Source organism: Acartia tonsa, chromosome 4, assembly GCF_053477335.1.
Source record: "Acartia tonsa isolate MP-2025a chromosome 4, ASM5347733v1, whole genome shotgun sequence".
Lineage (NCBI taxonomy): Eukaryota > Metazoa > Arthropoda > Copepoda > Calanoida > Acartiidae > Acartia > Acartia tonsa.
In genome coordinates, this window is record NC_137263.1 from 37,656,319 (window position 1) to 37,680,502 (window position 24,184).

At 34.1% G+C, this 24,184-nt stretch overlaps 3 protein-coding genes across 15 annotated transcripts in view; 2 read left to right on the forward strand and 1 right to left on the reverse strand.

Annotated features, from left to right (window-relative positions):
* The window catches only part of Rpt2 (26S proteasome regulatory subunit Rpt2), a 123,485-nt gene that overhangs the window by 72,604 nt on the left and 26,697 nt on the right, over positions 1-24,184 (reverse strand). The gene's annotated exons all lie outside the window — the stretch shown is intronic.
* Smurf (SMAD specific E3 ubiquitin protein ligase) lies at positions 31-11,649 on the forward strand. Of its 12 annotated transcripts, XR_013878870.1 has the most exons (15): positions 31-2,260; positions 2,356-2,475; positions 2,668-2,995; positions 3,303-3,622; positions 3,735-4,526; positions 4,674-4,865; positions 5,251-5,402; positions 5,732-5,823; positions 6,077-6,285; positions 6,894-6,979; positions 7,171-7,360; positions 8,864-8,977; positions 9,670-11,005; positions 11,167-11,315; positions 11,488-11,649. XR_013878870.1 is itself a non-coding variant. In XM_080157939.1 (13 exons), exons 1-13 carry the CDS (start codon positions 1,367-1,369, stop codon positions 9,853-9,855), a joined length of 3,675 nt encoding a protein of 1,224 aa, XP_080014065.1. In that variant the 5' UTR covers positions 31-1,366; the 3' UTR covers positions 9,856-11,649. The 12 variants fall into 12 exon arrangements, 2 of the variants coding, with proteins under 2 accessions (XP_080014065.1, XP_080014066.1); XR_013878867.1 differs by having other exon boundaries at positions 9,670-11,360; XR_013878869.1 differs by having other exon boundaries at positions 9,670-11,315.
* On the forward strand, positions 11,646-24,071 carry Sf3b1 (splicing factor 3b subunit 1). The gene is made up of 14 exons (XM_080157938.1): positions 11,646-11,736; positions 13,138-13,203; positions 13,812-13,955; positions 16,249-18,189; positions 18,345-18,598; positions 19,864-20,174; positions 20,501-20,648; positions 20,859-21,080; positions 21,268-21,478; positions 21,661-21,790; positions 21,910-22,054; positions 22,301-22,428; positions 23,096-23,291; positions 23,544-24,071. Exons 2-14 carry the CDS (start codon positions 13,176-13,178, stop codon positions 23,721-23,723), a joined length of 4,038 nt encoding a protein of 1,345 aa, XP_080014064.1. The 5' UTR covers positions 11,646-11,736; positions 13,138-13,175; the 3' UTR covers positions 23,724-24,071.

The window sequence follows — 24,184 nt, forward strand, 5'->3', positions numbered from 1 at the left end:
AGAAACTTTTGTAGATGATAATTAGTGGTTGAAACACTTGAAAACTTAACATAATGAATCAACCAATTAAGATTTTATTAAAGTTCCCAAATTTGTTATGCCAACGAATAAGACAATATAACTTTGTGAATTAATGTAATAAACATTTTAATGTCCTCTCCCTCCCTGTATTATTAGCTGTGGATGAAATGATAAAAAATACCCCTTTGAAAGAAATTGTGTATTCTATAAATCTAACCATTAACGTCGTCGTATTGTTTCTATACTTTGTTCTCATTAGTAATATAATTTGATTTGGCATCTAATCTTTTTAAACCTATTGTATCTTCTTTCTAGGACAGCAATGAAAATTTAACGCGGCATTGTAAGTTGATATCAAAATTTTTGCAATTTTATATATTTTTACTAAATTATGTTTGATTTCATTTATCATAGATTTTAAAAATATTACAAAATTAGCCGTATTAAATATAGTTTTTGTAGTTCTATTAAAAATTATGGATGTTATTGATCAAATAATGGCTTTGTCCTTAAATTTTTGCGCATTATGATTTTATTTATATACAAAGAAAAATAATTGTTGTTTCTGCAATGTTGTTAAATTAATTTAGGTCAAGTATAATTTGTATTTGTTGTAAAATTTGTTGATTTAATGATTAGAGGTGTTTTTGTTGCAACTTAAATGGAAACTAAGTGTTTTTCAATAATTTTAATTATATATTTGTTTATGCATGCATTTTGGTGTTTATCATGTATAATAACATTAATATAATAGTTTCCTATTATTTAAATTGAACTTGTGGCTGTAAAGGGCACTGGGTCTTTTTTTATTAATAAAGGGGTGTTATTCGACCCACCATTATAGTTTATTGTTTATAAGTTTTAAGAAAAAGAAATTTAATTGTGGATGGGTGGATTTTTTTCCTATCTGGCTTCAACCCCGATTAGGTAATATATCCAAAGGATTAATTATAACCGGTTCAAGCCATGGCATTTTTTGTATTAAATGATATTCCACCGAAGCAAATACTTTTCCCAAGAAGTTGAATTACATTAAAGATACAATAAAAAAAATAACTACTAGTACGTACCAATAGTGATCAATTTTTAATCAATCATGTGGCAATGATTGTTCCCACACGGAATCACGGGAACGATCAGATCAAAGTCATTTTGACTTTGTAGGTATCTATTAAGATTACCTAGATCCATGTCCAACATTATCTCGGGTGGATTTCCATTATTGTTTTAAAGTTCGTATAGAGAGGTTATCTAAAAATAATTCTATTTCAGATATATGAAAACAAATTAAAATGTATTTTAATCAAGATTTTAAATTCTTGCTTTTGCATCTGGTGCAGCGAGGATGAGCCGGTCAGGAGCTTTAAAAATCCGGGTCACAATATTGTGCGCCCGGAACTTAGCCAAGCGTGACCTCTTTCGTCTTCCCGACCCCTTTGTGCGTGTCACAGTTGATGGGTCGGGACAGACGCACACAACTGAATCGGCAAAAAACACGCTTGATCCTAAATGGAATCAACATTTTGACCTGTTCATTGGCAAGTCGGACGCTATAACAATTAGTGTGTGGAATGATAAAAAGGCACATAAGAAGGGGAGTGGGAGCAATGGTTTCCTTGGCTGTGTACGATTGCATAACAACAGTATCAACCGATTAAAAGACACTGGATATCAACGCTTGGATTTAGTGTCTGACAATAATAACCCTCTATTAGTGAAGGGACAGATTGTAATATCATTGTTGTCCCGCGATGGTCATGGCATCGGCAGTCACAACGCTGTTGTTGACCCATTGGGCAATCTTTCCTGTCCTATGGATTTGCCAGAGGGTTGGGAGGAACGGCGCACAACTGCTGGCCGAGTTTACTATGTCAACCATTACTTACGCACAACGCAATGGGAGCGCCCTACTCGCCCCGCCTCAGAATCAGCTACGCCTCGGTTATCTGCTGCCGAAGAAAGTTTATCACCGCCACATAATCAGTCTGATACTAGTCCGCCATTTGTTCAACCGCCGTCGCCGCCAACTGCTAGTACGACTGCCAGTACGGGTGGTTTAGGACGTTCTCATCTTAATACTAGTCTACAGTCTCAGCAACCACAGACTCCACCGCCGCAAAATGGCAGAGCCCCTGATGATCATCCAGCCCCCTCCATTATTAGACAAGATAGTAGTGATAACACCGATAACGGAAATATATCAATGGGTTATAACGCTAAAAATCAAACACCCTCAAAGGTAAAGCTTGTATAATTAAAGTGTTTTAGTTCATATTATTTTGTTAAACCAATATAAACTAAAAAATATTATTATTTGATAAAATTCTATTTTAGGAGAATCCTCAGTCGAGTAGCAAAATTGATAGCAGCAACAAACAAAGATTTTTATCCCGAACTGTTCTTCATCAACCAGATGATTTACCAGACGGATTCCAGATGAGAACTACTAATCAGGTAAATTAATTTTATATTTTTTGGTTAGATAACAACCTAACAGTAATTCTATGTATAATTCTAAGTATAAAAATTAAACGAATTTAGTATCAAATGTTTTATTAGGTATTGTTCTTCACCATGACAAAAATAATTAAGATAGTAATTGAATCTTTGAAAGGATTTAATTCCATTATTTATTTATTTTATCAGGGGCAAATTTATTTTCACCACATGCCAACCGGTGTTTCAACTTGGCATGATCCTCGCATCCCTCGTGACATTGTAGCTCCTGACGGCCTGGATCTGGGCGCACTGCCACCCGGATGGGAAGAAAGAGAGACGTCCACCGGACGGCCCTACTTTGTCAACCACCACAACAGAACAACCCAGTTTACGGATCCACGGCTAAATGGTAATTTGTTGCGCGACCTACTGCGAACCCGGTCTATGGATAGTGATCCAGGAGGAAGTAGTCCTTCTACCAACGGTAGAGATGGACAAGATGTTTGTAGTGTTGGTGATAGTATTGAGAATTCAGGTACACATCATTTTAAAAATGGAAACTCTTTCTGATTTTACTTCCTTAATTTTGCGAATAAAAAACAATACCTATTTCGATCTTTGTTCTTGCATTTATGTCTCTTTTTAATTATTCTTTCATTTTTATTGTATTGGAATTTTGAGAACGATTTTTGAATATATTACGTCCTTTACACGAGAATCTTGAAAAAGCTTATGTTTATGATTTAGTTCATGATTCTTTAGATACCTAGCAATTCAATTAACATGTACTTAGCAGTTTTTTATTTTGATTAAATATGTACCTAAATTATTAATTTTTTCAGGCAAGTCAGACAATAAAAACACCATACTATCCCCCTTTAAAAAGAAGCCCAGTGATAGATTAACCTCTTCAAATTCAACTCCTTCTTTCAACAACAACAACTCCCTTCAACAGTTTAGCCAAATGGATTCTAGGCTGTTGGCTGCTATCAGCTCGCAATCTAATACTTCTTCCATAGGTGCTGTGGCAACTACCACTACTGCCGTGAATGGTACTAATGGTGGCTCAACTATAACTGGTGCTAATACTAATGTAACCGCTTCCCTGGTGTCTCCTGTGAAACAGCCACCTGCTGTTCCACCTCACAATACTGCTACAAAGGTTATTTCATACATCTTTTCATCCGATATCTATAATTTTATTCTTAAAAATTATATTATTTACTTAAACTAGACTGTATATCTAATTGAACTCATATTATTTTAATTTTCAGACTAGTCGGCCACTTCCTCCTTTACCTGTCTCAGATCAAGACTCATCATTAACTCCTCCATCCTCAAGAGCGCCAATTCTGTCAACATCATCTCATAGTGTCAACACACCTGTATCAACGCCTACACACTCTTCTTCAGTAGCATCAAACACTGCAACGGCAACAACTTCAAGTAGTCACACCTGTCGTACTTCTGTGGCTAGCACAGAACCTGATATTGCCGAAGAGGTCACCGAAAATACTTTACCCGAGAATCTCTCAGAAATAGAAAATATTTCCGCCGTTCCTCCTGAACTTCCACCTAGGCCTGCTGTTATGCCTTTAGCTGCACTGGCTCCTGTTAACACTCCTGAATCAGAAGAGACTGATGTTGAAGACGGTGACGCAAGAGTATCAGTAGAACCATCTGCACCAGCCATGCTGGATTCAGCAACCAATACTGAAACTACACCTGAGCCTCAAAGTGATGATCAATCTAATGCAACAGAAACAGAATCAAGAGACAGGGTTGATGGACTTGTAATGTCTTGTCTATCTGCTGCGGCTGCACTGGATCCCTATCCCGCGCCACAAGGACAACGAAGCGTTCAGCCACCAGTGTCAGTATCATCGGATGTTACCAATCTACGCGCTGCTCATATACTGCCGAATCTTAGCGCTCTACGCATTAACTCAACTTCGTCAAGTAATAGTCCAACCACTACTGGAACAACGACAGCTTCAACTCCAACGAGTGGTAACATGTCAAACGGACCATCTCAGCATATGCATGCTGGTAGACTTAATCTATTAAGGGATGAAATATTTTTTTGTATCGTATTCTTTAATTTTAGTTTTTTTCATCGATTAAAAATTCTCTCTAACTCTCTAAAATATGTTAAGGTTTTTTTTTAAATTAGGTAGATTTCATTTCTAAATAAAAATATTTTATTAACTTCTAGTAGTAGTGGTTCGAAGAATAATTCATCCAAATTCCTCTTTGAAAATGAGGAGTGTCTTCCCAAATACAAGCGTGACCTTGTAGCAAAAATGAAGGTTTTAAGGGCGGAGATTAGCAAATTAAGGCCTCCTTCCGGTCACTGCAGGCTAGAGGTTTCCAGACAGGAGGTCTTTGAGGATTCATACAGAATGGTAAGTTTTAGATTTCTCTTTTACAAGGATCATCTATAATGGCCTGATTCTGTGTTTTTTTACCATTAATTTCCTGTCTATTGGCAACATAATTGTTATTGATGCGCCCAAATCTATGTGTTAAAGATTGAATGATCAAAATTAGAATACATGATTAACTTCTACTTGGGCTATGCCATTAAAGTGCGCCCTTGTCTATGGGCATACTTCCTGCCCTTACAATTGATATTACATACTTAACTAAAGTAACAGTTTATTAGGTACCTAGAGTTTTTTTTAAAAGTCTTATTGTAGAATACCTAGTTGTTTTTAATATTTAATTTTTGTTAAGGATCATTTATGATAAAGCTTAGATATTTTCATCAAGACTATTAACCTTGTTAAGGTTGTGAAAATGAGGCCAAAAGACATGAGAAAGAGATTGATGGTAAAGTTTAAAGGAGAAGAAGGTTTGGATTATGGTGGAGTGGCTAGAGAGTGGCTCTACCTCCTTTCACACGAGATGCTCAACCCATATTACGGCCTCTTTCAATACAGGTAACAAGTTTTACACAAACTATATTATCTAGAGAGAGTTGCAAGTTAATATCTATCTAGTGTGAGATGGGCAACTTATAAAAAATACTTATCATTAAAAAAATTTGAATTTGAAGTATGGAATTTTTAAGCCAAAAATATATTGCATAAAAGTATTTTAGAGATGGTTTTTATTTGCATTATAAAAAGCCAAGTTTTATGTTTAACTTAGTGACGTATTAGCTCTTTATTAAATTTTTAAGATTTTAATCAATATTTTGTTAATTTTTTTAGTGTACAGCCTCTCAGCAGTTTCTCTAATTCTACCTAAATTAATCTAAATATTTTAGTCGAGATGATATTTACACCCTTCAAATAAATCCCGACTCATCCATAAACCCGGATCATCTTTCTTACTTCCATTTTGTTGGAAGAATTATAGGTAATTAAAAATTTTAATTAATTTGCTTAACCTTGCTATGCTTGCAAAAAGTTTATAAGAGATTTCCTTTACCAAGAAACAAATTCTATTATTTAGAACAATTTCCTTTGCCCCACATGGCAATGGAAAAAGGTTGGGGTGGATAAAGTTAGGAGAATTTTTTTTACGTAATAATATTTTTCCACTTAAAAATAGATAAGTACCTAGGTATAACTTTTAAATGAAAATATAATAAAGAAATTTGAAATTTCAGGCATTGCAGTTTTCCACGGGCATTACATTGATGGTGGATTCACCATGCCATTCTACAAAATGCTTCTGAACAAGCCCATCAACCTGGCGGACATTGAGGGCGTGGACCCGAACCTGTACACTTCACTGAGATGGATGCTGCAGAATGATATTACTGACATTATTGATACCACCTTTAGTGTTGAACATGATAGATTTGGATGTATTAAGGTTAGGTTATAATAACAACAAAATAGCTTATCTAAATTAACTCTTGGCACTTGACACTTAGATTTTGTTTTGATTAGTTACAGTGATGACATATTAAATATGTTAAGTCCAAAACAAGGGGATTTTTGTCTCAAATAATACCTACCAATACCTAGTAAATTTCTCTCTTAAAGGCAGGGTTTCGGATCCGGATCTGGATCCGGATCCGCAAGGATCCGCATATTTTCGAGTCCAAGGATCCGGATCCGGATCCTTGGACTCAAAAAAATGAGGAAAAAATGGAAAAATCTACCTAAATTTATATAAAATCTCAGACATTCTCTTGATGAGAGCCAATCTTTAAGGTTTAGGGTAAGACTTGAAAATTAAAAGTATTTTTGACTTCAAATTAAGAATAAATATTTTTTGAAAGGTTTGGTGATTTTATTTTTATTGTCAAGGATCCGGATCCGCACTGACCAAATTTTGAGGATCCGGATCCGGATCCGCAAAAAATCAATGCGGATCCGAAACCCTGCTTAAAGGGACAAGCTTGGCCGGTTAGTCATGAATTATTTACATTCAATTCTCTCCCAATTATTTGGCTGTATTAAAATAATTTTTTTTAGGTTCATGAGTTGAAGAAGAACGGACGTAACATTCCAGTAACAGATAGCAACAAAAGAGAATATGTCAAATTATACGTTAATTACAGGTATTTAAATAGATTAACTTTTCGACTAATCTTAAGATTTAAAAAACAAAAAAAATCGCGTAGTTAGACCAAATAATTCATTTAATGAGAAATGGCTTTTAAAGTTGCTGCAAAATCCACACTTTTTGTTGATTTTATTAAGATAAATTCTACATGAAAAGAAAACGCATGTACCCAAGGTTTAATTTCAGATTTATGCACGGGATCGAGCCCCAGTTTCTGGCCCTGCAGAAGGGCTTCAACGAGCTCATCCCACAGCAGCTGCTCAAGAGCTTTGACGAGAGAGAGCTGGAGCTGGTTATTGGGGGCCTTGGCAAAATTGACCTCGAGGACTGGAAAGGCAACACAAGACTGAAAAATTGTCAACCAGAAACTAAACAGGTTTGTGGAGCTTACACTAAAAAAAATACAATTTTACGTCTATTAAGTCAAGTACAAAGAAAATGGAAATTTGCATGGAGAGGATCTATGTATGATCACCCTGCAAGAACTATGTATATCAATTAGACAATATTCTAAAGAAGCATGATTTTCTGTTATAGACTTTACCTAAATGATTTGTTTATTAGTTGTTTCTACTTCACTTGAATATCATTTTTACTTTGAAAATCAGATTTTTTCTAAATATTTAATTCAGCTCGTATCTAAATGGAAAAATGTATTTTTTTAAATCATCAAATAAAGAAGGTGTCCTAACTTGTGCGATTTTTTTAAACCGCTAGTCGGTGCTTTTAGTAAGTATTATATGTAAAATGATCCATAAAATTTAGATCTGCAATCGGTTTTTTTTGTTGACCTCTTATTTTTGAAGTAATTTAAGTTTTTTTTTTTAAATTAAGTTGGTTTTAAGATACTAAAACGCAACAAAAAAAAAAGAAGAAAATTACCATTATGAACAAAAATACTAAGATCTTTAATTTGACACCTTACTTTTTAAATTCTGTTGAATAAGGGGCGGGAGGGGGGTTTAATGCAACTTAGAATTAATGCACTTAGAATTCGAATTTCGATCTGAAATTTTTCATGAGTAATCCTTGGTAGGTCTATTTTCCCTAATATTTTTTTTTTTAATTCATGTTAAATAATAGCAATAACCATTTTTTAAATTTCTAGTACCAACAGCTACCGGCTAGAACCGTTTGTTAAGGTTTTTGAGCCACAAAAAGTATTATGTGGAGTTAGGTTTCGTGACTAATTTTCCTAAGTTAGCCCATAAAAATGGCAAAACGGCTGATCCATCAGCCGTTAGCCGTTACTTTTCCAACTTTTTGTTCGATTTAGGGAAAATAGACCTACAAAAGATTATTCATGCAAAAGGGGTAGTTTCACGAAATGCATTTGAACTTAATTTAGTGAACCGCATATTTTATCCTGGTTAAATGGTTAAACTACATTTATACGGCATATATTTGAAAAAATTTAAATTTTCTACCACATAATTTTTAAATATCAAGACTTGAAAATTGTCTTTTTAAATTTCATATATCACAAAAAGACAATTTTCAGGTCTTGATATTTTAAAAACTACATGGTAGAAAATTGAATTCATTTCAAATATATGCTATTTAAATGTAGTTTACCCCATTAACTAAGAAAAAATACGCGGTTCACTAAATTAAGTTCAAATGCATTTCGTGAAACTACCCCTTTCAGATCAAAATTCGAATTCTAAGTGCCATTTAATCAGTGATTACGAGATGGTTGCATTAAACCTCCCCCCCCCCCTTATTGAATAAATCTATTTTGTCGAAGCCCGGTGAATCAAAACTTTGAACTGTGGGAGCTCGTCACGAATGGTTAAAACAAAATAACAAAAGTTAGGACACGTTCTTTATGAAAACGATGAGTCCACTCTATTAAACTATTTAATGTGTTAATGTATAGGTTGTCTGGTTCTGGCAAATTGTGGAAGGATACAACGAGGAGATGAGAGCCAGATTATTACAGTTTGTAACAGGTTCCAGCAGAGTTCCACTCCAGGGATTCAAAGCTTTACAGGTAAGTTCGTGTTTGACATATAATATATTTTTTAATTACATAGACATGTAATTTATCAGTTAAAATTAGCTTTAAAATGCTGTTATTTTTACAGTAAAAAAATAAAATCTGCTCGCTCTTTTTTTGTTCTGACATAAGTGACAAAAAAGGAACTGAGATTTTTTATGACACGAAACTCGATGTAGATAGATTGCCACTGAAAGAAAACTATTTGTCTGTCCAGCTTTTCCACCAGTAAGATATATGTTTGAATTTTTCCCATTATTTCTTTATTGATTGGTTTACTATTGAAAAAGAACACCATAGGAAAAAAATTTTGTTTTAATACTAATCCTTTCCAAAGTTATAAGGGGTATATATTCTGCATGGTTGACCCTGCTAAAGGGGGGGGGGGGTGGTAATAAAAAATATTTGGTTGGGGGGGGGGGGGGGAATGTGAAAATTAAGAGAACTGAGAACATTTGTTTCCATTTTTCTTCCCTCCTTGGTGAAAAAACTAAAAGAATATGGTAGGGGGTATAATATGAATAAAATAAAGATTTCTAAAAAAAATCCTTTTTTCCCTTCCTTGCTGGAAAAAAACTAGGAGGGGAAAATAATGAAATATTTTGCAGCAGGGGAAAAAAATTAATCTTGTGCAGAATATACACCCCTGATCAAGATATTTAATTTAATTGATTTCATTGTTTCAGGGATCTACAGGTGCTGCAGGGCCACGTCTGTTTACTCTGCACCTGGTGGATGTTGATTCTAACAACCTGCCCAAGGCCCACACCTGCTTCAACAGGTTGGATCTACCTCCATATGAAACATATGAGAAGATGTCAGACAAGTTGACTCAGGCTGTCGAGGAAACTTGTGGATTTGCTGTTGAATAAATCTAAACAAGCAATTTTATTACAATTTTTATTTAATCTAAATGTTGTTATTAAAACAAAAAAATATTTTAATAATAAACAAAATAAGATAAACATTTACAAAATGTACAAAAAAAACTTTTTAGCTTTACATTAAAAGAAAAGAGAAAAATAATGGATTTTACATACACCAAGTGGTTAGAAATATTTAAATGTCATTGGGGAATAATATAAACGGGGAGTGTTGTAGTTTGAGTAACTTTAACATTTTTCTCTATTGTGAAATAATGTTGTATAACTTTTTTATACACATACAAAGATGCCATCAAATGGAGATAACATTTTTTAACTGAAAATTTTTAATTTTTATAAAATGCAATGTTTTATACATTAAATTAATAATAGTCTTTTTATAAACATTTTTGAATCTTATTCGATTATGTTTGGTTAATTAAAAATAGCAGAATCTCATAAATTTATAAATTAAATAGTTTTATTTAAGTTCTCAGCCTCCTCTCCCATTTTTATTTAATTCTATTGTAGGAAAATTTTAATTTAGAATCCAGTTCGATTTTATCCAGTTAACCTTACAATGACATAGTTATGTGCCTACAACAATAACAAATTTTAGTTATTTAAATGTGCATCATTTATTAATTTTAGGTTATTTATTTTTGAGTTTTACATAAAAGGCTAAATGGAATGTTAAATTTAGTCTAATGATAAAATATTTTGCACTTTCCTTAACAACTTACACAAGCACTAATAATTGCTGATGATTACGCAAATGCACCACTTCTTAATTTATTTAAGTTTAATCCAAATCTTATTTGCATGATTATTTGAAATTTAAGATAAAAAACATTGAAATCTACATATACATAAACCTAATAAGCTTATTTAAACTTCTCTAAATGTATCTCCCTGCAATCTATACCTATACATGTTCTCTAGTATTTATCCATAATCTTAATCAATACATTTTTTTTGTAAACACCCAAGCTTACTATTAAACTACATATATATTATAAGAAATATTTTGAGGAGTATTTTCTGTTAACAATATTAGAGAAAAACATAAAATTTTGACAATGTGATTTTTTATGAAAATAAACATTTTATTCAATGTTAATAAGTTGTAACCCCTTTTTATATAAATATTATACAATGTGTTAGTTTTTAAGACTAAAATGATTCCTAATTAAAATTTGAATTAAGTTTTAATACTAATTTAATGTGACATACCTAGATTATTATCAATTAGATTGGATAAACTAATCACTACTTTTTGGTTCATAAAAATAAACACACTGTATTTCTATTAAATCTTAGCACTAAGAGCAAAGCTTCTTTGTCGCTAGATTTTTTATTGTAATTTTGTATTTTTAATAGAACTCATGGATAAAAATCTACTTAACAAAAGTAAAATTTAAATCAGCTAATTAATTTTATAATATCAAAATATATAAAGAAAGGTATTGGTAGATTTGTCACCCTTAAAATCCAGCCTAAAACACAAAAAAATGGTCAAAAACAGGAATTTTAAATCCTTGAGTTGGTATGGTAGTTTTTTTTCACATGGAATAATCAAAAACTATCATGGCAACACTTGATTTACTTTTAGACCAATTTAAAGGTTAGATTTGTCAAAAGTTGCACATCTGCCCCCCATTCCCTTGAATTCTGAAAAAGATACTAAACATATTATTCTATACATTATTGCTTCCTTTAAAACTAGAATTTTGTACAATTTATAATTTATTCTTATGATACCTAGGCTATGATTATTACTATTATTATTATTATATTTTCAGACTTTAAATTATAAATATTTTGAAGAAGTTTGAAGGGCAGTAAACAGCTGGTCTTATTTCCAGTCAGGAAGGAATAATTCAAATCCAGGTACATAGTAATTTAAATTGAACAGCAGAGAGACGGGCAATTATTTATATTATACAGAGCTGAGTAGCTTCTTTACCTATTGATAATGACAATTAACTTTGGTTGTTTTTTTATCACTTTCTTTAAGGAAAAAAATAAAGGGACAGAAACAGTATATTTACAGAGATCTAATAGAATAAGGCAATGGCCTATAAATTGATGTACATCCTCAATGATGAATAATAATAAGCAAAGTTATCTCTTCTTTAGATCACAATTAGTGGTTGAAACGTTTGTACACTCAATGGTCTAATAAAACCAACAATTCAAATTTCTAAAAGCCTAAGAATAAGAAAGCGTTGTTATAAAACTTTGGGGACTAATGTAATAAACAGCCCAATATGATTACATATCTTAGGGCACTATAATAGTACTATATCCGTTCTCTCCCTGGGTATTTGTGATTATTTTTATTAAAAGTGAAGCTTTTCTATAATTAGGGTCGGTCCGTCCGAGACAGATAGCCTTTTCCGTTAATTTAGGCATGTTAGATTTCAAACTTTGCATGGTGATTCCTGTAGTAATTAGGTACGATTTAGAAAGCGTAAGAACTCTATAATCATTACCAGAATGTCCGTACGTCCATTTTAAACATGTTGATTTTTTACTTTCTTAACAAAATATTTTTATTGTGATCTAATTATCCGATTGTTTTGATTTTTGGTTTACTGATTGCTAGGACATTAAAGTACAATAATTTAAGCAAAGCAACTCCATAATCAAGTCCTAGAAATGTAAGTATGTCCTTAAACATTATCCTGTATCAAGAAGTTTTACAACAAGTTTACTCACAATTTTGCATTGACTCTTATTCATATGTATTCTGATTATTTAGTTCTGACACTATACTAGTGTTAATGTCCGTTTGTCCTACTATTTCAGAGCTTCGCTTTTATGGATGTTGTCATCCTTGTTTTTTTTTACTGGTTGATTTACTCCTAATTTTCTCAATTGTAAAGTTTCCTTCATTCCAAGTATATTTTCATCGTCTTTGATAATATTTATTTACTTCCATATAATGTTGAAATTCTCCAAACCTCTTCGCCCGAGTTGGGCCATTCTTTCTGCTTTGCTTATCTCGTACTTATATATCAGAAACAGAGTTGCCGCATATTTTTTTTTAAATTTAATTCCTCAATGTTAATAATAATTTTTTCTCTTAGAATTATTCCTTTTTTTCATGAAACGTAATATTAGATTAACTTTTTAAAATAATTATTTCAAATTTAAAAAAAATTCGCAACACGGCAGCTCTGTTCATACATTATTTACCAAGTTTCAACATGGCGCCCCGCTAGAGACAACAAAACAAAAATTAAAACACTAAAATTTAGAATATAAACTTAATTGTTTACTATTTAGATTCCTACTGTGAAGAAAAATCATATAAAATATAAAAAATGTCTGGTCCTGCAAGAACTGTTGAAGGTAAATATAGTTTATGCTTATATTTTGATTATTTGTTTCTGTATTTAATAAAACGTTTTTTGTATATATTATATATGAGACCGTTATTTTCATAAAATTTTGATTTTACATCGTAAAATGCATAAATAACTGAATTTAGATATTTTTAGGGTTAATTTTAAGAATGTGTTTATAGCTGTCAATGATTTTAAAACTTTAAAATTATTTTTTACGTTATATTTAATAGGATTTCCTATATACATTATACAAATGACTATAACCGTATCACGAAATCGTTCTGTACAAAATGACGGTTCAACGGAAAGACATTTTGTTTGTTTTACATAAGTAAAGTACCATAAGTATTTTTATCCATTTTATAATGTTATTTTCTAAAATTCCATAACAAGTTTAAGGGTAATCTTTCATGGTTTTTTTCATTATTAATACTAAACTCATTCCTATCTGTTATCTAAATATCAAGAAATTGTGAGTGGAATATTTACATTAAGTTTAAAATACTCCGCCTCCATCCTTTTTTTGTTACTATGCTAATGTATTGTAATTTACATAAAGATTTAAACATTACTTTAAAAGCAGGGGTAATACATTATTTACATTTCTTTTAGATTTTGAGGCCCAAGTAGCCAGTCTACAGGCAAAGCGCGCTAACCTCCCAAAGGATTTGCCCAAAGAGGATGAAAGAATTGGCCTGACAGACACTGGTGTGTTTGATCAAGATATCTACTCTGGAGGCAAAGGAAAATTTGATGGTAATTTTTTATATTGTTATGTGTTATTGATCAGTTTCAAACGTTGACAAGGCTAATCAAGAGTTACCTAGTCTTTGATACTTACCTTTTTAGGTATTGTTGAATAGTTATCTGTTACCTTTTTAATCTCCTAAATATATGTTCGTTATAAAGAAAAAAATGTAAATCTTTTTTTTTTGGGGGGGGGGCTGTAAATATATTAATTGGCAAATTTTTTTTGTAGGGGGGGCACTATGTGCCCAGGCAATGCAAAAACTCGAAGGTTCCAAAAAATGCAATTTTGGATATTGACTATTTTTATAGTTTAAGGTTAATCTTTGTCATATTTGAGAAGGATTCCCAAAGCAAGAGGTGATAATATCAATTACTTATGATTTTACAGCCTTTAGAAGTAGCCTACCTAGATATTTAGGATTTTGTAATAAAGCCTGACTATTGAAATTACATTTTATATGCAAACTTTAAATTATCGTCAAACTACCAAAAATTGAGCTACAGTAATATATTATACCTTTTTTTGAAAGCTTATTGAAAATACTATACGATTTTAAATTAATTTTTATACGTTTACTTCTAAAACTTATGAAAAAATTGATGTCAAAGCATTCCCCCCTAAAGAAGCAGGAATTATAATATTTTGTCATGATACTCTCAACTTCAAATAGTTTGATCTTTTTTCAGCTAACGAGGCCGTATATCAGATCTTTACACATGTTTAACCAAGGCACTCAGTGAATGAATCCCGTTGGTTTCACTGGCGGCCTCGTTAGCTGAAATTTTTTTCTTCATATTTTTGTAGGTGTGGTCGGACCCATTTTATAGCAATTTTTACATAATAAAGACAAATTGAAATAACTTTTTACAAATCATTTATCGTGATATTTATAGTTCTCGATAAAATTTTTTTATACAATCCCTTATTCTTATTGCTTAAAGTCTCTAAAGGATATCCTTGCCCCTCCCCCCCCCCCCTGGAGGGTGGGGGGAGACACCCCATGCACACCCCTAGGAATATTTATTTAAGCTATGTTACCGAACCTGTTGCTTCTAATCAATTACCATTGTTTTTAAATCAAATGAATATCATCTTCAATGTTTCAATTTGATAAAACTAAAACCTATTCCACTTTAGTGGTTAAAAAGTTAAGACACTCCACTTAAAAAACAAACAAGAAAATGTTATTATAAAACTTTGGGGACTAGAGTGATAAACAGCCCAATGTCCCATTCCTCCCTGATAAAGGTCCTATATGTCCTTTGATTGCAAGGCCTTTTGGATTAAAGTTTTTAGTGCTTTTGGGGTGATTTGTGATGTATTCGCTTTTATTTTTAAAACAAGGATTGTTTTGTCTATAAGTAGCGCAGCAGCAACAGATCAATTTTTTAATGAAAAATTACAGTAAATTATTTTACAAAACAGCTCAATGTCCCCTCCCTCCCTGAAACAAATCAATTGATAATATAAGTATTTAATTAATAATTTATGTATGGGGGGGGGGGGGGGTTAAAATGTGGTGACTTGAAACACTACATACCATCAATTTTATTTTGGGAGCTACTCCCTTAGTTTAGAGATAATTGGGTAAAATATTTTGGTTTGTGTCACCAATCACCCCAAGTTTTGGTATCTTAAAAAAAAACCGGGGCGGAACCGCCGTTCACAGCCGTTTTCCGCCACAACCAAAATATTTTTTATTTCTTGCTGAATTAGGCAATTTGGAATCATTTGAGACCCAAATCGTTTTTGGATGTCACTAATCACCCCAATTTTTGGTAACTTTGAAAAAAACGACGGCGGGCCCGCCGTTTACAGCCGCCGCCGCCAAAATTTTTTTTTTGCATTTCTCGCCGAATTAGGCAATTTGGAATTATTTAAGATAATGTTGTTTTTTTGGCGGCGGAAAATGGCGGTTAACGGCGGGAGCGGCGATCCCGCCGCCGTTTTTTTAAAGATATCAAAACTTGGGGTAATTAGTGACCCAACCCAAAAGATTTTACCCAATTTAAAGCAAAATTAACAGAATTATGAGTTTTTGTTTTATTTTGGAATTCTGGGCACATAGTGGGGGGGGGCTATTTAGGGAAAAGTTCTCGAAATCGAGGTATCGAGAACACTTTATTAGAATTATCAATTTCGTATCTTATTGAATATAGTTCAGACGAGCTATGTTATACTTCTTTCTGGGAAATGTTTAGCTTTCTGTGTTGTTATTTCACAATCTCAGCGTCATCGACACATGTACATGCACTTACCCCTTTTCGTGATAAGATTTTGATTCATACTCATTTGCAGGTTACAACTACAGTATTGCCAGCCAGGATGATGATGAGGATGATGACGGTGGTGGTGTGGAGCAGCGACCTGGCCAGCGACAGTCATACACTGCTCCTGTTGCCTTTCTTAATGATGTTGCCCGTGGCAGCGACGACTATGACCCGTTCGCCGAGCACAAGAAGCCGACCGTGGCGCAACGTGAGTCAGAATATCAGGCGAGACGCCGGGCTCAAATGATCTCACCCGCCAGAGTGGATTTCTTTGCTGATGGTGGTAAAACCCCCGAAGTTGGCGCTAGAGGATATGCTGAAATTATGAGAGAAGTCGCCCTGAAGGGAACAGAGGCTGATTTCCGCAAACAAATGCAGGAGAAGGCCAAGGACGGAACTTTAAAGGCCGTTTCGCAGGACACCAATGGCGCTGCAAAAGCCGCAGCTCCTAAACGCAAAGGCCGTTGGGATCAGACTACAGATGAGACACCAACCGCTAAGACGGCTAAAAAGCCGGCTGCTGCATTTTTTGCGGAGGCCAGCACGCCACAACACAATCCTGCCTGGGCCGAGACACCAGGTCGCAAAGATCCTGGATCAGAAACCCCAGGAAATGCTACTCCAGGTGCTAGAATGTGGGATCCCACTCCAGCTCATACTACACCTGGCAGAGATAAGATGGGTGCAGAAACTCCCGGCCACGGAGCTGCTACTCCCAGTGCCAGCACTAGACGTAACAGGTGGGATGAGACACCCAGAACAGACAGAGGTGAGACTCCAGCCAATGCTGGTTGGGCTGAAACTCCAAGATCAGTTCAGCCTGGAGATAAAATAGTGTCTGAGACACCCACACCATCTGCAAGTAAGCGTCGCTCCCGTTGGGACGAGACTCCTGGTGCAACTCCTAGCATGACACCTTCTGCTACACCATCGGGTGCTGCTACTCCAAGTATGACTCCTGGCAGTGGTGCAACACCCAGCATGTCGACACCCGGTGCCGGTGCAACTCCCAGCATGATGACACCAAGTGGAGTAACACCTGTCGGTCAGAAAGCCATGGCAATGGCAACTCCAAGCCCTGCACAGATGATGGCAATGACACCCGAGCAAATGCAGGCATTCCGCTGGGAACGAGAGATTGATGAACGTAACAGACCGTTGTCGGATGACGAACTTGACGCTATGTTCCCGCCAGGCTACAAAATTCTGCAACCACCTGCAGGATACATTCCCATCCGTACGCCAGCAAGAAAGTTAACTGCAACGCCTACTCCTATGATAGGCGGAACTCCTCAAGGATTCTACATGCAGACAGAAACACTGGACAAATCTGCTAAGTTTGTAGATAACCAGCCTAAGGGACAGAACTTGCCGTTCTTGAAGCCCGAAGATGCTCAGTACTTTGACAAGCTGCTCGTGGACGTTGACGAAGAAATGTTATCTCCCGAAGAGCTGAAGGAAAGAAACATCATGAAACTGTTGCTTAAGATTAAGAATGGAACGCCACCCATGAGAAAATCAGCATTAAGAAGAATTACTGACAAAGCAAGAGAATTCGGAGCAGGGCCGCTATTCAACCAGATTTTGCCATTGCTCATGTCACCCACACTTGAGGATCAAGAGCGACATTTGTTGGTGAAGGTTATTGACAGAGTTCTTTACAAACTGGACGATCTTGTGCGTCCGTATGTCCACAAAATTTTGGTCGTCATTGAGCCACTGTTGATTGATGAAGATTACTATGCGCGTGTTGAAGGCAGAGAAATTATTTCTAATCTTGCAAAGGCTGCCGGTCTGGCTACTATGATTTCCACAATGAGACCCGATATTGATAACATTGACGAGTATGTGAGAAACACAACAGCCAGAGCTTTTGCTGTCGTAGCTTCTGCTTTGGGTATTCCATCTCTGTTGCCCTTCTTGAAGGCTGTCTGTAGATCCAAGAAGTCTTGGCAAGCTAGACACACAGGTATTTAGCTTTGTTCATTTTAAAATTATATTTGTAAGAATTTTTTAGTAGTTCAAGTTCAATCAAGAAGCAAAAAGAAAATATTTTTTTTTAAATTATTCACATTAATATAGAATTGTAAATATTTGTTTGCTAAAATTTATTTTTCAATTAAGGTATCAAGATTGTCCAGCAGATTGCTATCCTCATGGGTTGTGCAATCCTCCCACACTTGCGTGCACTCGTTGAAATCATTGAGCACGGTCTTGTCGACGAGCAGCAGAAAGTACGAACCATCACTGCGCTGGCCCTGGCCGCTCTGGCTGAAGCTGCCACTCCCTATGGTATCGAAAGTTTTGACTCTGTGTTGAAGCCGCTCTGGAAGGGTATCAGAACCCACAGGGGCAAGGGTTTGGCTGCCTTCCTCAAGGTGAGATTACAGTTTAATTTTACTACAATCAATGGCAAGGGCTATTTGAGTAGATAATATTCTTATTTGCTGGATGATAGTTTTTTATAAGTTCATTTCAAAGAATCTGTATTTTACGTTTGTCTGTGCCTTCCTAATATTTTGGCTATGTATGTTTAAAGTTTAGTATTTGAACCTATGAATAAAGTAAAGATTGAGAACGCAGTATTTCCCATTTAACCCTTGCCATTGTAAAAAAAAATTGAAGAATATGGTTATTAATGATTATAAGTGTTGTAGTTTTGTTGAATGCCTAATCGCTAGAACTGAGTTATGGAAAGCTAAGATATCCTGTAAAGTATATCTTTATTCACCAAAGAAGGATACTTTTTTTCATTTAGTTGCCATTTGAACTTATATCAAAGTGATTATTGGTCGCCAAATGAAAATAATACAATCATGCGATTAGGAAATTTTTTGTGCAAATTAATGACATGTAATTTTTCATTTTATCAAGTATTGTCTGACTAAACCAGTTTTAGTAGAAAAGTAAACTTTTAAAATTAGCCTTACATGGACTTCTGAATGTAATATACTAAAAATTGAGAATAAAAAAAAACATTAACTAGTTTAAATGTCCACTTGGGACAAGGGATTTAGTTTAGTAGCCGATTTGCTTGATAATTTGGAATCTTACCTCTACAGACGATTTTGAACGCTAGTAAACTTAAAAAGCTACCATTTCTCAAAGATATTGAAGCTGTTTAAACTTTTCAGGACCTCCGATGGTGAGCTTCTTCTTGCTAAGTGAAACTAAGAGTTATTTTTACCACAGGGGTGTAGCTTATTTTTTTTGACAATTTAAAGAAAATATGGTTACTAAAATATGTCTTTGTTTGGGATATTTTATGTAATGTATGTAATGCAAGGCATCGATTTGGAGAAAAGCTGCAAATATTCTGGATGACGAAGACTGAGATATTGTGAACGACACACGGACTTGTACTAAAAGCAACTACTTATTGTAATATATTTAAATGTCTTTAAGAAACAGCATTTTAAAAGCTACACCCCTGGTTATTCCAAACTCTTATTTACTATGACGTAACATGCCGAACTTATTTATCAAGCTTCAAGATTTTGTAAATGCTTTTGAATTTATAAATAGTTAAATGCCATGATGAGTTATTTGAAATTTATGAATACTAAATGTCCTTATCAGCATGTTGCCTCGTAGTAATCGCTTAGGAACACCCAAAAATTATCATGTGTTTTGACTGTTTTAGGCTATCGGTTACCTTATCCCCCTTATGGACGCTGAGTATGCCAACTACTACACTCGTGAGGTCATGTTGATCCTCATCAGAGAGTTCCAGTCCCCGGACGAAGAGATGAAGAAAATTGTGCTGAAGGTGGTGAAGCAGTGCTGCTCCACCGACGGTGTGGAGGCACAGTACATCAAGGACGATATTTTGCCGCCGTTTTTCAAGCATTTCTGGAACCACAGGATGGCGTTGGACAGACGTAATTATCGTCAACTGGTGGACACGACTGTTGAAATTGCTAACAGAGTTGGGGCATCTGAAATCATTAACAGGCAAAGCTACAAACATTGATTCAATATTTTAAATCCTTTAATGTGCTAAACTTTTATTTAAAATTAGAATATAAGTATTTAACTGGGATTTTTTTATAAGGGGTACTTAAAGAGAACGTTTTAAATAAAGAGATTTATCATTTAATAGAAGGAGTTGACATCTTGTGAAATATTTAAAATTGAAGTTTTCCAGTTTTTATAAACCGTCACACTTATAGATATTCAAATCTTGTCAAATAAATCTTCGTCTTTTTTTTATGCGCAAACCATATGAAATCATTTAGGCTTTTAAATATGTAATCTAAGTTTGTACCTTTGTTTATCAGATTGGTTGACGACTTAAAGGATGAAAACGAACAGTACAGGAAGATGGTTATGGAGAGTATTGAGAAGATCATGGGAGGTCTTGGAGCATCGGATGTTGACAGTAGGCTGGAGGAACAACTTATTGATGGTATCTTGTATGCTTTCCAGGTAAATTATGTTTAGTCTCTCAATATTAGAACCAAATAGCCAGCGAGTTTTTAAACAAAAAAATATTTTGACTGATTAAACCAAGCGTTACAAAACTATCTAAATGTTAAAAATATGTTCATTTAAAATTTTACCAAGTTTGGCCTTAATGAACAAGTCAATCAAGTATTACATTTTGTCAAAGTAACTCTTAACATTTTATAATTTCAGGAACAAACAACAGAGGACGTTGTCATGCTGAACGGTTTCGGAACTATTGTCAACAGTTTGGGTAAGAGGGTGAAGCCCTACCTGCCTCAGATTTGTGGTACCATTCTCTGGAGGTTGAACAACAAGTCTGCGAAGGTCAGACAGCAGGCGGCTGATCTTATCTCCAGAATTGCTGTTGTCATGAAGACATGCCAGGAAGAAAAGTTGATGGGTCATTTGGGAGTAAGTATTTACCTTCATTTACACTATTCACTAAAAACTGTTGTATTTTAACTTTTGATATAATTCTGTTTTTACTTTTATCTTTAACTTTAGTAGGGAACAACAATAACAAAAAATATGAATTGTTGTCTATTTTTTCATTGATTGTTGATACTTAAATTGAAAATACTAATGTTTTCTACCCTAGGTTGTGCTATACGAGTATCTCGGAGAGGAGTACCCCGAGGTGTTGGGCTCTATTCTCGGTGCCCTCAAGGCCATAGTGAACGTCATCGGTATGACCAAAATGACCCCACCCATCAAGGACCTGTTGCCCCGTCTCACTCCCATCCTGAAGAATAGGCACGAGAAGGTGCAGGAGAATTGTATTGATCTGGTGGGCAGAATTGCAGACAGAGGTAGTTTTTTTACAGTTTCATCATTACCCATTTCAACGTTGTATTATCCTAAGAAAATAATATTATTTGCCGAAAAAATAGATTTTTTTTGTATTTAACACAATTACCGATTTGAATTTAAAATATATTAGTCAGTAGGTAATGTTTAAATTATTATTTTTTCATAAATTCCATTTGTTTAGGACCCGAGTATGTGTCTGCTAGAGAATGGATGAGAATTTGTTTCGAGTTGTTGGAGCTTCTCAAGGCTCACAAGAAGGCTATTCGTAGAGCTACCGTCAACACCTTTGGCTATATTGCAAAGGCTATTGGGTAAGCCCCTTTTTTATACTTTCTAAATTAACTTTGCACTTTTTAAAGGACTTTACCTTTAGGTAATTCTTTAAATCAGGTTTGTCTTACATTGAATTTAATAAAGTTATTATTTTTAGTCCCCACGATGTGTTGGCAACCCTGCTGAACAATCTAAAGGTTCAAGAGCGTCAGAATCGTGTGTGTACGACTGTTGCTATTGCTATTGTGGCTGAGACATGTTCTCCATTCACAGTTCTACCTGGTCTTATGAACGAATACAGGGTAAGACCGCTTTTGACTTTATTATTAAATTATTATGACCACAATGAAATAATGTTACAAAAAACTTCTTTAAACGTTTTTATTATCAAAACAGTAAGAACAATAATAACCTAAAAAATGTATTAAATTTTGAATGCCAGAATAGTTTTTCTCCAATTGCTATATTCTTTGAGTTGGACATATTTGAAACTTCATACTTATTAATAATAATTTGATCAAAATTATACCTTAATTTAATAAATCTAGGTTCCAGAGTTGAATGTGCAGAACGGAGTGTTGAAATCTTTATCCTTCTTGTTTGAATACATTGGAGAGATGGGCAAGGATTATATCTATGCGGTCACACCTTTGCTCGAGGATGCTCTCATGGACAGGTTAGTTGGACACAGATTGGCTTCCAAAGTAAAATTGTTTCTGAACCAAATTTTGGAGTAGAACATACTGTCAGTTTTTAAAGGAAACATTATCATTTTTATGTTGAAATATTGATCGCGATCCCAAACTGTTAATGTTGTTTTTGAGAGTATTAAAGATACTGTATTAAAAATGTTAATAGCTCGGTACAAAAATACTTATTTTCTACGCCAAATCGAAAGAACAACTTTTTTTCTTGGAACTAACTCGTTAAAAATATATCAGAGCTGATATTACCACCAAATACCTTTATGGAACAGATCCCTTATGTACTGCTAACACCAACACTTTACTCATCCATCTTTAAGCTGCTAAATATAATCTGGAATCAAAACATATAATTTAAAACCCCTATAGGTAAATTCACTCTGAAATGTCAACATAATGAAATCCAGTAATGCAAACCAAAGTCATACGAGAAATAAATAAACACAACATTTTAAACATAAATAGATATAATTTTATTATCATAAAATTAAACTTATAACTAAACAACATAAGCAATAAACAACATCTTCATGGCACAACCTATAATAAATAAAACATATAAATAATCACATATACAAACAAGAGCAATATATAATATGTCTTCATAAAGAAAATATTGTAAGTTTTTTTTATATTCAGAGACCTGGTTCACAGACAGACAGCGTGTGCCGCTATCAAGCACATGGCGCTTGGCGTCTTTGGCTTCGGCTGCGAGGACGCGCTCATTCATCTCATGAACTTTGTCTGGCCTAACGTGTTCGAGACCTCACCTCATTTGGTTCAAGCATTTATGGACGCGGTCGAGGGTATGCGGGTGGCTCTAGGGCCCATTAAGGTATTTTTTTATATAATTTATCCTTAAGTTTTCTACTTTATATTTCAAATGGGACTGGTGTATAGCCAGTAAGAAGAGTATTTTCATGTATATATAATTCTCAAGACATATTAATTTTATCACAACTATAAGTACAATTGTTACAATATTTTACATAATGACAATTTGTTAGAAACTTGTTATTCTTTCTTAAAAATGTAAAAATAAAATATTGCAAAAACTTTAAAAATTATTTTCTATAATCTATTTTAGGTGTTACAGTATGTCCTGCAGGGTTTATATCATCCAGCACGCAAGGTCCGCGACGTGTACTGGAAGGTGTACAACCAGCTCTACATTGGTGGACAAGACGCTCTAGTCGCTGGGTTCCCTCGCATACCAAACGACACCAAGAATTCGTATGCCCGCTACGAGCTAGATTATGTTTTATAAACATTGTATTTAGTTTCGTGTGAATGTTAGAACCGGATGTTATATTTGCGAGTGCATAAATATGTATTTAAAGAATACAGAAAAAAATATATAGTAATATTAATGTACAATATCTTTAGTTTTTATACACGGTAATTAAATGATTTTTTAATTAAACTTTAAATGATTTTTTAATTAAACTTTTTTTCAAGAATAAGCACTTTGAAGTATATTTGTTTATTTGAGGTACCAGTTTTTGAGTCATTTTTGGTAATGTTGAATACAGGACAAAAAGTAGTATTTGATGAAAACTGTAATATTAAATCATGATTGTGTTATAAACCTGTTAAAATAAATGTTTTTTCCTAAGTTTTATTTCTCTTTTTCTAATGTTTGTACATTATGAGGTATATTTTAATGTTATGTAATTTTTAATTAGAAATTGCGTACATCTTGCTTCACGTGAGTTTGTGCAAAAAAAG

Excerpts from the sequence above, each read along its gene's own strand:
- Smurf (XM_080157939.1), top strand. The coding sequence starts at position 1,367 with ATGAGCCGGTCAGGAGCTTTAAAAATCCGGGTCACAATATTGTGCGCC. Across the intron at positions 3,623-3,734 it reads CTCACAATACTGCTACAAAG|ACTAGTCGGCCACTTCCTCC; the intron begins GTTATTTCATAC and ends TTTAATTTTCAG. Across the intron at positions 7,361-8,863 it reads GTCAACCAGAAACTAAACAG|GTTGTCTGGTTCTGGCAAAT; the intron begins GTTTGTGGAGCT and ends GTTAATGTATAG.
- Sf3b1 (XM_080157938.1), top strand. The coding sequence starts at position 13,176 with ATGTCTGGTCCTGCAAGAACTGTTGAAG. Across the intron at positions 13,956-16,248 it reads AGGCAAAGGAAAATTTGATG|GTTACAACTACAGTATTGCC; the intron begins GTAATTTTTTAT and ends ACTCATTTGCAG. Across the intron at positions 20,175-20,500 it reads GCATCTGAAATCATTAACAG|ATTGGTTGACGACTTAAAGG; the intron begins GCAAAGCTACAA and ends TTTGTTTATCAG.